The following is a 13,116-nucleotide window of genomic DNA, read 5'->3' on the forward strand; positions in this document are numbered from 1 at the left end:
CAGAAAATCAAGAAGTAAAGAAAGGCAAGATGCCAGAATTTTCGGAGCAGCTTCCTAGACGATAGAGCTTGAGCCCTTAAAGGGTCCAGCTCCTCAGGAAGGGAAATAAAGGATTTACACAAGAAGTTGACTTCATGGAAACAGCAAAGATGTGTTCCAACTCCACTAAGAGCTGATGAGTCACCCTCATTCCACTTTGGGAGACTCTTTGATTGCTGAACGTCTCACATCTGTCTTAGGGGCTCCCCTGGTGCTGCTGGAGTTGCGGTTGACAATATCAGAGTCAGTGTAGGGCAGGGGTTTATTTGATGCTTAGATGCTAACAATCTAATGCAAAATTAAAGAGTTGAATTACCAGCAGTAATTGTCAGCAGAGCCCTTACCATGGAGATCCATGGTAAACTAAAAAATTTCCACAAATCAGCCACAAGTAGAGAGCCAGCCAAATTTGGCTCCTAACATATTTCATCATTCACTTAAGTGAAACTAGTGTAACTTGTTAATGTCTCCTTATAGGTTTTGCTTTTGTTTGTTTTTTGAGATGGTGTCTCGCTCTTGTTGCCCAGGCTGGAGTGCAGTGGCACCATCTCAGCTCACTGCAAGCTCCACCTCCCGGGTTCACACCATTGTCCTGCCTCAGCCTCCCAAGTAGCTGGGACTACAGACACCCTCCACCACGCCCGGCTAATTTTTTGTATTTTTAGTAGAGACAGGGTTTCACCATGTTAGCCAGGTTGGTCTCGATCTCCTAACCTCGTGATCCGCCCACCTCGGCCTCCCAAAGTGCTGGGATTACAGGCGTGAGCCACTGCGCCTGGCCTATAGGTTTTTTGTGTGTATCATTGTAGTTAACTATATTTTCCGTATTTGTTTATTTTACAATAGAAAAATGAAAAGCTTTTTTGATGTTGAGCTGATGATCTTGATGTTGATGTAGATTTCTACATAATTGACATGTCCCTCTCCACAACAGTTCCTGGATTATCTTGATTTCAAAGTGGTTTTAAGCCAAAGGGGATTGAATGGTGTGTATTATTTTATAACTGAGGACTTCAGTTTGTGGTCACTTGAACTATCATAGGTCTTCAAAATAATGTAATAACCTAAGTGAATGGTATCAATATTATTCTAAAGTCCTTTAAATGTAGCCATATTTGTCATTTTCTTCTCCTTCAAAGTGAGTGATGCCGAATGAGGGATGTAGAGAAGTGAGGGAGATGGTAGATTCTGAATGTGGGGCTTCTTACTGAAAGTAGTTAAGTGTTCATTTGCCATGGGATAAAGGGATCCAGCCGTCCCTGAGTGGCTGTTTTGGTGAAAAGAGTAAGATAGGTTGTCTTTATCTCTGATTAATATATTTTTTTCTTTATGTCAGTCTCAGAGAAAGATGTCACATCTGCTAAAGCACTGTATGAACATTTGACTGCAAAGAATACAAAATTGGATGATCTGTTTCTAAAGCGTTACGCATCTTTGCTGAAGTATGCTGGAGAGCCTGTCCCTTTCATTGAACCCCCTGTGAGTATTTCTTAATTAAGGGGAAAAAATACCTCTACAGATTTATGTACACTTCATAACAATGTGTAAGAAAATAAGTTGAAGACTTAATTACATGAGGATTAGATCTCTGTGAAGAACCCTCAGGGGATGGCTTGAGGGACTGAGCAGCATGCCTTGGCTGCGGCAGTCGGAGAACATAGCTCTCTGGGGCCACAGTTTAAAATACAAGGTCTGTCTCAGACCTTCAGCTATAGGCATGGATTTACCAAATGTCCTTGGGGCAGTTCTCTCATCATTTCAACTTGAAATAGGATTTAATGGCCTGTAGTTCAACAGCCAAGCATATTATGTCAGTGGTAATTAATTGTTCATTTACATAAGTTGGTTTTTATTTCTTCGTCTAGGAAATTTTGCCTTTTTTTTTTTTTTTGAGACAGAGTCTCGCTGTGTTGCCCAGGCTGGAGTGCAATGGCACGGTCTTGGCTCACTGCAACCTCCGCCTCCCAGGTTCAAGCGATTCTCCTGCCTCAGCCTCCCAAGTAGCTGGGATTACAGGGGCCTGCCACCATGCCTGGCACATTTTTGTATTTTTAGTACAGATGGGGTTTCACCATGTTGGCCACGCTGGTCTTGAACTGCTGACCTCGTGATCCGCCCACCTCGGCCTCCCAAAGTGCCGGGATTACAGGCGTGAGCCACTGTGCCTGGCATGTTTTCTTTAATAAGAGAAATCACATATGCACAGTTCCTTTTTGTTATGTCATTGAACTGAGTCAATACACCATGTTTATTTCAAACACCTCAGCTTTCCATACCCATACCTCCATATGTGCACACACACATGCTTGCACATACACATGTATACACACACATGCTTGAACATACACATGTATACACACACGCACCCTACCTCCTGCTGCTAGCTTTAACTCTGAACCCGAGGCCCTTGAACTTGTGATTTCATGAAACAAGGAAGGAATACTGAAGCTTGAGGGGCAGCATTTTCCATGGGCCCGGCAGTCTTAGCTACCAGTTGGTAGTGTTTTACGGTGTTTTAAGTTTTGTACCATCACCTCTTGCTGGTATCTCTAACTTCCCTCTTTTTTTCTCCTTAACAGGAAAGCTTTGAATTTTATGCACAGCAGCTAGGAAAATTGAGGGAAAACTCTTCTTGAAATAAGCAGGCGATACTTTGTTTTGTATATATTTGTGATTCTGTGTATACATGTTAGTTTGAAGTATATCTGAGGGAAAAATAAATGAAAATTTTCTTTATGTACTTTATGTGTGATGCATGTTCAAAGTCTTATTGACCATAACTCTGTGCACTTGGTTATTGGACATTTTTGGAGTTTTTTTCTCTGGCAAAAATCGATAGTGTTTTCTTCAATGCTGCTGCTGTGTGAAGCCATACTTTTTCAGGATTCTTCCCCTAATTGGCTCTTTGGTTTCCCTGCTCTGTTTCATTTATTTCATTAAAATGTTATTGCTTTATTTAAGATTCACTTATTAGTCTGCTGTTTCTCTGAAAAATTTTAGAGCTAGGTATAGTGATCGTGAACTTTCTAACGCATAATATTCTGCGATACAGCAATTCCGTACATGTGTGAAGTCCTGCATAACTTTCGAACTTTGTTAAATGTTGGCACTAGGAGTCATCAGATCTAGGCTTCATCATTTTCCAGTGAGAAGCAGAGACCCAAAGGGCCTGTTACTTGTGCTTGGTCAGGGGACTGTCTGTCATGCCTGGAGGCTCTTCGGCACACTTCCCCATCTTTCCCTTCTGCCACTGTGGCTTCAGGTACCTCTGTTCATAGAGCGTCTCTGAAATTGAGTCTCGGTCATGACTTATCCCGAAGTAGAGCGATGTGTTTCCTCGCATTGTAGTTTCAGGACTTCGTCAGTACAAGCTCTGCTCTAGGCTTGTTACTTTATACTCATATCCTGAAAAGATGTGATTTCATCTATGAAGGGGTAAAATATTGGTTTGTATTTAATTGTTTGAAATAAAAGTGATCCCTATATTGAATCTCATGCCTGTTAATATCTACACTGTAAGTAGTGACTTCAAAAAAATTCTAAGATAGGTAGTCAGGAGAGTTTGCCATTATAAAAGCTGTCTTAATATGGAATATTGACCTAACTGGAGATGAGGTAATTAATTACCGAAATGTTGAAAATGTTTTGAGAACTCTCCCCATTTTGGGGTATTCCTTGTTCATTTGAATTTGGTGACTCCCTACTGTTCCAGTTTCAGTGCCAACTTGGATCACACTGTTCACATCAGGGGAGACCTCCTTGCCTTGGGGACGTAGGCGGGCCTCTTGCAACTTGTGCTGTTGACCTTCTGTCTTGTGGAACTCTCTCTCCTGCATCTGCTACCTGCCTGCAGATGGTGTGAGGGAGGGTTGATGGCGGGAAGCCAGGAAGTAGATGTCATCATGGTATTGGCCAGGCTTTTACTTCAACTATTTTTGTGGCGTTAGATTTAAGGAAGCAGGGGGCATGGCCAACGTTGAGTCTTGGCCCAGTGGACATAGTGCGGCTTTCCCTTGAGCACTGCCCAGATGCAGGACCTGCACATGTTACAGGTTTGCCAAAAGCCTCTTTTTTTTTTTTTTGAGATAGTCTTGCTCTGTTGCTTAAGCCAGAGTGCAGTGGCGCAATCTCAGCTCACTGCAACCTCCGCCTCCTGGGTTCAAGTGATTCTCGTGCCTCAGCCTCCCACGTAGCTGGGATTACAGGCTTGCACCACCATGCTCAGCTAATTTTTGTATGGTAAAGACGGAGTTTCACCATGTTGGCCAGGTTGGTCTCGAACTCCTGGCCTCAAGGATCCTCCCCCTGCCCTCGCTTCAGCCTCCCAAAGTGCTGGGATTACAGGTGTGAGCCACCACGCCTGGCCAAGAGCCTCACTCCTGTCTTTAGTGATTGCACTGAAGCAGTCCTCATTTTTTGCAGTCATGCTAACCACAAGTTAGTCAACATTCACTAATTGACATTCATTAGAATAGGTCTCCAAGGTGAGGCATAACGTTGGGGTGTCATCTGGATTTTGCAGTCATCTTTGGGGAAACTGAAAGTACCATCTCATTTGCATGAAGTGACTCCACACTGGCCCTGTATATGGACTCTGGTAAAATGTGAGTGTGGTACAGAGGAAATAGGTAAGACCCCCCTTATCTAGCCCTCTCAGCAGCAGCGGGGGGGTGTTACAAAGGACTAGCTGTTCAAATATCTTTTGTATTGTATTGATTCCCCTATTGAATATAAATATTTAAAGTATAATAACTATACTGTAGGTGGGCTTATGAGTATTCTAAATATCTAATAGCTAAATTGAAATAAGTAGAAATAGAGTAAACAAAATTTAGCAGCTTTCTGTAATACATTTACACTCAAATTATAAGCAGCTAATTCTAAAAAAGATGTCACTGTAAACTATTGAGAACTATAGTATTTTATATATAATTATATGTTCATGTATTTGAACCCAATATAATTTTAGCTGAAATGCTTTGAATAAAGTATACTGTAAATATCTGTGGGCTGCTGCTGCTTTTTTTTTCTCTCTTTTAAGCAGTCTCACTCTGTTGCCCGGCCTGTAGAGCAGTGGCGTGATCACGGCTCATTGCAGTCTTAACCTTCCAGGCTCAGGTGATCCTCCCACCTCAGACTCCCAAGTAATTGAGAGTACAGGTGCATGCCACCACGGCCACCTAATTTTTTGTATTATTTTGAAGAAACAGGGTTTTGTCCAGTTGCCCAGGCTGGTCTTGAACTCCTGGGCTCAAGCAGTTTGCCCACCTTGGCCTCCCAAAATGTTGGGATTACAGGCACGAGGCCCTGCACCCAAGTAGCACCTTCATTTTTATCTTATCAAATGTTTGCACAAGTGCTTTAAGCCATTTCAAAAGACTTCAGTCTTAGAATTATAAATTAAAACTTAGGCAGGGACCTCTGTTATGGCTAGAATTTCCTTGTTAAATGGCCTATAGGTTGTATGTAGACAACTGACAAAAGTCAGTGCTTATCTGTTTTAAGGACAAGCAGATAATTTGAGACTTCTGTGGAACAAAGTTGGCAAAAATTAGAAGGTAGAGCTTGGGTGTGTGGTAAATTGACACCTAAAACGAAGGAGGTTCTATCTGTGTCAGAGCATTTTACATCCCCATAGATGGCTGGGGCCCACCCACCTCACGGACAGGCTGCCTTCAGCACCTGCACCCTTTTTCGAGAATGCTGAGATCACAGTCAGTGTCACCTCTGCCTCTTGGGCCCCTCACCCAGCATATTGTTCCCTTTCCAGGGCTTCCAAGGCTGCTTGAGCAGAGCAGGTATCACACTATCTTCCACACAGATTCTGAACTCCACAGGGACCAGTTCTTGGTCTCGTTGTGTGTCCCCAGACCTAGCATAATCCTGTCACAGTAAATCAAACCGTCTGTAGTCAGTTCTGTGCGTTCTAAACACTGCACCTGCTACTATGGGTCAGGCAGCCCTTTTGCAATGAGAATTCACCGTGAGAAACCTAGGGTTACAGCAGTGATTTGCCCAGAATCAACTTGATAAGTTGCATGGCTACGACTCTGACTAAAATCATTTACTTCCTATGAATAGGAAATGGAAGCAATCGGTTTAAAGTCAGTTAAAAGTCAAATTGGAATGGAAACTGTAAGAATATTCTAATTAAAAAAAAAAAAAACCCTCACATTCACATTAATACAAGTGCTCCCAGTTTCCAGACATCTTACACTGTAAGCCTATTTTCTTACACTTAATTGAAGATCCAGTGCCTGGCATATAATCGCTGAGTTTACCAGTTCCAGTAAATTATTAAGCAAGCTTTGTATTGCAAATTATTCTCAGGACAATTTCTTTCTCAAGTCTGCAATGTGTGTACTCTGCACACTTTTTCTCATGTCCTTGAGCATAATTTTCATTTACTATTTGTCTTTCTGATGAACCAATATTTGTAGAATTTCTATAACCGAAAGCAACATTCCTGAAGGAGGACCGAACTAATAGCTGCAGGGAGTACAAAATCACGGTAATTTATCGCTTTCCTGTTGTACAATCATGCACGGGAGTGTTTCCATTAGAAATGTATCCTGCTTTCAGGCCCGTGGACTTTACAAAGCCCACATTATGCAGCCTTAGTACAAATAAAGAAAAGCTGCATTAGCAAATCAAAAATAGGCACTTATCTTTTTCTTTTCTGCATGGAGGAAAAAAAAAAAATCAGGTCCAGGTAAAGCAAAAGTGTTCAACCAGCTTCAGTCTTCCTGCTCTTGCACAGTTGTTTGGACAATGGTTGGCTGTTGAGATCTATCCTCAGAGAGTTCTCTAAAGTAGCGTCTTGTTTTTTATTCATTTATTGAGACGGAGTCGTGCTCTGTTGCCCAGGCTACAGTTCAATGGCACTATCTAGGCTCTGCAACCTCCGCCTCCCGGGTTCAAGCTACTCTCATGTCTCAGCCTCGAGACTAGCTGGGATTACAGGCGCCCACCACTGCACCTGGCTAATTTTTGTATTTTTAGTAGAGGCGTGTTTTTGCCATGTTGGTCAGGTTGGTCTTGAACTCCCGACCTCAGGTGATCCACCCGCCTCGGCCTCCCAAAGTGCTGGGATTACAGGTGTGAGCCACCATAAAGTAGCATCTTCAACCCAGGCCTCGATGTGCCCTTGCTGTGACATTCCCATTATTTACTTGTTTTTGTCTGTTTTCTCCCTGAGGAGGTGAGCTCTTCCAGCACCCTGCAGACCTGCCAATTAGCAGAGCTTGGCATGATAGACACCCGGTAGGCACCACTGAATGAGTCAATCAATGGGCACACCACCATGTCCTTCCCCTTTCCAAGTCGTGTTCTTTCTGAGATGGATGATTTGTGTGCTTTGGAGGGTTTCCTCCACATGGTGGTCTTACAGGATTTCTAGTCAGCTCTGTAGCTCAGAGTTAGGACACTGGGTATTGAGGCCCAAGGAGTCCTTCAAAACCCAAGTGCCCACATAAAAATATTTTCAAGTTTACTGTCAGGAAGAAGAGGCCTGTGAAAATCAGACAAACTCAAGCTGATTCCAAGCACAGTGCAGGGCTTCTGTGCAATAGTGGAATAATGGAATCAACACAAATAAAGCTTTTCTTTTCTCTCTTTTTTTTTTTTTTTTTTTTTTTTTGAGATGGAGTTTCACTCTTGTTGCCCAGGCTGGAGTGCAGCGGTGTGATCTTGGCTCACTGCAACCTCCATCTCCTGGGTTCAAGTGATTCTCCTGCCTCAGCCTCCCAAGTAGCTGGGATTACAGACATGTGCCACCACACTCGGCTAATTTTGTATTTTTAGTAGATATGGGGGTTCCACCATGTTGGCCAGGCTGGTCTTGAACTCCTGACCTAAGGTGATTCACCCACCTTGGCCTCCCAAAGTGCTGGGATTACAGCCATGAGCCACCACGTTCTGTTTTTCTTGTTGTTGTTTTGTTTTGTTTGTTTGTTTGTTTGGAGATAGAGTCTTGCTCTGTTGCCCAGGCTGGAGTGCAGTAGCACAATTTTGGCTCACTGCAACTTCCGCCTCCCAGGTTCCAGTGATTCTGCTGCCTCAGCCTCCTGAGTAGCTGGGACTACAGGCACTTGCCACTGTGCCTGGCTAATTTTGTATTTGGGATAGAGATAGTGTTTCACTATGTTGCCCAGGCTGGTGCTGAACTCCTAACCTCAAGTGATCCACCCACCTCAGCCTTCCAAAGTGCTGAGATTACAGTCATGAGCCACTGCGCCCAGCCGAAAGAGCTTTATTTTTAGCATGGGTCAGTAGAGCTTATTAGCAGTTTGGGGAAACAAGAATATTCCAATTTTAAAGAGACGAGACAATCATACAAATGATGTGAGCACTATTACATAGAAAGCAGAGAAGTGTTTTTGAGTTGGTATGTGTTTAAAAATCTCAACCCACTGCTTAAACGTTGTTTTAATTATTAGCTGCTAACACCACGCGTGCTGCTGTTCCTAGTGCACCAGCAGAAAATGGGCTATGCTCCATCTGCCTGCCTGCCTGCCTACCTGCTGAAGCTGCCTCAGGCAGAGCTCATGTGATAAAGACAGGGGATGTTGCTCTGTACCCAGGCCACTTTAAATGAAGAACAAATCATTATCAAGTACGAATGACGGATGACTTGAAATCTGAATTATCTAGTGCAGACTATTCACAAATAAGGATGTCTGTTGTCTCTCAGGTGTGAGCATTGGATATATTTTGCAAACAAGCAAAGGCCAACCAACAAAATATTTCATCACTTTCCCCACATTCCAGTCCCTTGCACACTTCCTCAGGGCCTGTTTGGTGCTCCAGACCCCAAGGCCAGTTGGGCCAAAGGAAAGTGGTTTGTATGCTGTGCTAAGCCACTGTGAGGAACCCCTGGTCCCAGGTCTGTTAACACTTGGATTTGACAGATTTGAACATTTCTGTTGCTAGTTGTTTAATTTGGGATCATGACAAGAGTTGAAGTAGAAGAAAACAAAAGTAAATCCGAGATCTACCTCTGTAGACTGGCTTAACCCAGGGCAAGATTACATCTTGTATACTATTTATAGGAACAAGAGCAGATTTGTTTTAAAATCAGGAAATATTTGAGCCAATATTGGTGATTATTTTCTGTTTAATTAAAATTCCCCGCCAATAGCATAACTTGAAATTGGAGGGCTTAAAATGCAAATTTGAAAACCTTTACCAAGGCTCTGCAAACTACAGCCTCAGGTCAAATCTAGCAACTTGCCTGTTTTTGTAAATAATATTTTCTTAGAAGACAGCCACACCGGCTGTACGTTACTATAGTCTACAGATGCTCTCACAGCAGAGTTAAGTAATTGCAGCAGAGCCTGTAAGGCCCACGAAGTCCCAAATATTTACTATCTGACTCTTAACAGGAAAACTTTGCAAGCCATGCTTTCAATACTGACAAATAAACAAATCTCTACCCTTTTGCAATGCAGGGCAGGGCTCGCTGAACAGCATGCATGCCTTGAGAGCCTTCTTTTTTTTTTTTTTTTGAGACAGAGTCTCGCTCTGTCACCAGGCGGGAGTGCGGTGGCTCAATCTCGGCTCACTGCAACCTCTGCCTCCCGGATTCAAGCGATTCTCCTGTCTCAACCTCCCAAGTAGCTGGAACTACAGGCACGTACTACCATGCCCAGCTAATTTTTGTATTTTTAGTAGAGACAGGGTTTTGCCATGTTGGCCAGAATGGTCTTGATCTCCTGACCTCGTGATCTGCCCTCCACGGCCTCCCAAAGTGCTGGGATTACAGGCGTGAGCCACCGCACCGGGGAGAGCCTTGGTTCTTTGTTTTCCTGGCCTCACAATGCCTTGAAGAGCATTTCAAACAAAACAGACCCATGGGATCAGAATCTCTGGGCAATGGGTCCACACTGGCTTTTGTTAAAGCTCCAGCATGGGCAACCAGGGTGGAGAACCACCGCTGTAGAAAAAACACAAATAAATGGCAGCTGCTATATTTTCTCCATCCCTCCTGCCTTTGCGCTTTGCCCTTTTCCCCTTCAGCCCGGCATACAGAGCCACTGAGTTACCAAAACCCATTGCAGACCGAATGGTGAACTCACAAAGTCAGGTGATGTATCTTAGTGGCTGTCAATCACTGCACATTAGAATTACCTGGGGAGTTAAGGCAAGCTACCAATGTCCTCTTCATCCTTCCCCCTTCTTCATTCAGGCCTAACGCCATTAGGGGACCACAGTGACAAGGAGGTGGGGGGAAGTTGTGGCGGGCCAGGGGAGTGTGAGGAAGACAGCTGCAGACTCAGGGAAAGCTGGACATGGGAGTTAGAGCCTGAGCAGGGCAGGCAGGACGTCCATAGAGGGGAAGGCATGGCAGTGTAGATGGGAGATTACTTACATGCAGGCGGTTAATCAAATGAGTAAATAACCTAAGGGTAATGGAAGCCAGGTTTCTCACAATTAGAGAAGAGGGAAGAACCGAGGATCAACTCTGTGATGCTGGATTGGAAGTAGATGTTATCAGAGTAAACTCATGTGTAGTTAGGTGTATATGTACGCGCATGCACACACACACACACACACACTCCCGAACTCTGTTCACTGAGAGAGCCTGGGAGCAGAGATGTTCCAAAAGCAATGAGCATACTTATCACCAAAACCTTGGCTTCTAAATACCATTTTCCACTAAGAGGAACCCAGATTCTCTGGAGAAACATCAGATTCCAGGGCTGGGATGGGAAAATACAAGATGAACCTGTGACACCAGGTGCGGTGGGTCACACCTGTAATCCCAACACTTTGGGAGGCCGAAGCAGGCGGGTCACTTGAGGCCTAGAGTTCACAACCAGTCTGGCTAATATGGTGAAACACTGTCTTTACTAAAAATACAAAAATTAGCCAGGTGTGGTGGTGGGCACTGTTAATCCCAACTACTTGGGAGGCTGAGGCAAGGCAATCGCTTGAACCTGGGAGGCAGAGGTTGCAGTGAGCCCAGATCGCGCCATTGCACTCCAGCCTGGGCCACGGAATGAGATTCTGTCTCAAAAACAAAAACAAAAACAAAAAATGAGCCTGAAACTCTTGGTTGTTTCAGACCTCAAAGGATGATGAGGACATATCAAAAGGATGCAGAAGCCAGCTCGACGGGGTTCCCACTGGCCAAATCAGGGACAAGCTGAGCATCAGAATTAATCACAATAATAAAGGGTTGTAAGGATACAATGGGAAATCACAAGTTTACATCAATCAAAATTTTAAAATGAATAAATGGAAAGTTTACAGTTTACATAGTTTCAAAGTACCCACTTACAAAATGCTTATTAATTATAAAGGGAGGGAAAATAGTAACTTGGCTGTGGAGAAGCCTAGCAGACACCCCTTTAATCAAGTGATCAAAGTGAACGTTGTTGGTATGGGACAAGTTGAAATCACATGCCTCCTGATAGGATGCACTGGGCAGAACACAAATTGAGAGACAGCCTTCAAACTTAAGTATCAAGGTCACAAAAGTGAAGGAAAGTTGACAAACTGTTCCTAAACTGAAAGAGACCAAAGAGACTTGAGAACTAGATCCAAGGCTTGATTCTGGTCTAGATCCCCTTGCTATGGAGGACATGATAGGAACTCCCAGTGAATCTCAAGAATGGGGTCTGCAGGTTGGATGGTGGCAACATGACCCTGCAAGCATCCTGAGTGTTGCAAGTGCTTTGGAAAACGGCAGCGTGCTTGAATGTGCACAGATCAGCAGGGGATCTTCTTAAGACGCAGACTCTGACTCATTGAGCCTGGGTGGGGCCTGAGGCTCATGCGACCTATCCAATCAGCTCCAGCTGTGCCCATTCTGCTGGCCCAGGGATCGTACTTGGAGTAGCAAGACTCTAGTGAACCTATGAAGAGTATTTGCTATTTACCTCCCAAACACCCACCTTGCCCTTCTTTTGATTCTAAACTCTAATTTTCCTTTGGGAACATCATCTCCTGCCCTCTGTGCACCTGTTTTGGGTCAGATAGTCCCCAACACTCAGGCAAGAAGTGTGCAACCTGGGCCTCTGCCACCCCATCCTCTGGCCACTGTGAAAGGTTCAAGGCTGGTTCTGAAACCCAGGCAGGGCCAGTGTATTCATCTGCTCTCACACTGCTATGAAGAAATACCCAAGACCTGGTAATTTATAAAGAAAAGAGGTTTAACTGACTCACAGTTCAGCACGGCTGGGGCAGCCTCAGGAATCTTACAGTCATGGTGGAAGGCTCCTCTTCACAGGGTAGCGGGAGAGAGAATGAGAGCCGAGAGAAGAGGGAAGCCCCTTATAAAACCATCAGATCTCATAAGAACTCACTCAGTCTCAGGAGAACAGCATCAGAGAAACCACCCCTATGATTCAATGATCTCCATCTGGTCCCACCCTTGACACGTGGGGATTATTACAATTCAAGGTGAGATTTGGGTGAGGACGCAGAGCCAAACCATATCAGTTAATGAAATGCAACTCTAAGAAGCCTGGCTGAGTTAACAGCCTCTACAGACCCCATTTGTCTTCTGGAGCCTTCCTAAACTCCTAAGGCTTACAGCGGCTCAGGCCTTGCCTTCTGCCCTCTAACTCCAAAGGCATCAAAGGCTTTTCTGATCCCCATATGACTCCACCACAAAGTATCCATGTGCCCTTAGGAAAATGAATTTTTGCTTCAGTTTTCACACCTATAAAATGGGATACCACTTACCTCAAGGGATTGTCCACCCAAAGTGTTTTGCACAGGACCTGCTACAGAGTAGATGCTCAATAAATTTTTAATTGTTCATGTTGGCTTTTGGAGCCCATAACCCCACACAAAAAGAAGGGATGGCATCTTGCTGGTACATCTTAGGTCACTTTCTGTATTGATGGTGGCTCACCACGGAGTGTGGGGCCCCTGGAAGATGAAGCCAAATCTGCTAGCTACTGTTATTGTTCCCTCCAGATTCCAACAATTCCTGCACAGTCTAGCTACTCAATTCATTCCTAGTTTGCTCCCATCCTATATCGAGTTGCCTATATAAATGCATATCAAAAGGAAATAAATTAGCAACGTTGTAGGTGCCACCGAGTGCAGGTTTTCTCCCAGTCATCG

The 13,116-nt window shown here is 44.1% G+C and overlaps 1 protein-coding gene across 1 annotated transcript in view; it reads left to right on the top strand.

Moving 5' to 3' along the window:
• LRPPRC (leucine rich pentatricopeptide repeat containing) overlaps positions 1-3,529 on the top strand; it is a 112,704-nt gene extending 109,175 nt beyond the window's left edge. The window contains exons 37-38 of the mRNA XM_031007896.3: positions 1,376-1,518; positions 2,619-3,529. Coding sequence (XP_030863756.1) covers positions 1,376-1,518; positions 2,619-2,675 — 200 coding nt within the window. The 3' untranslated portion in view covers positions 2,676-3,529. The remainder of the gene's footprint in view (positions 1-1,375; positions 1,519-2,618) is intronic.
• Positions 3,530-13,116: the final 9,587 nt, after the last annotated feature.

Source organism: Gorilla gorilla, chromosome 12, assembly GCF_029281585.2.
Source record: "Gorilla gorilla gorilla isolate KB3781 chromosome 12, NHGRI_mGorGor1-v2.1_pri, whole genome shotgun sequence".
Classification (NCBI taxonomy): Eukaryota; Metazoa; Chordata; class Mammalia; order Primates; family Hominidae; genus Gorilla; species Gorilla gorilla.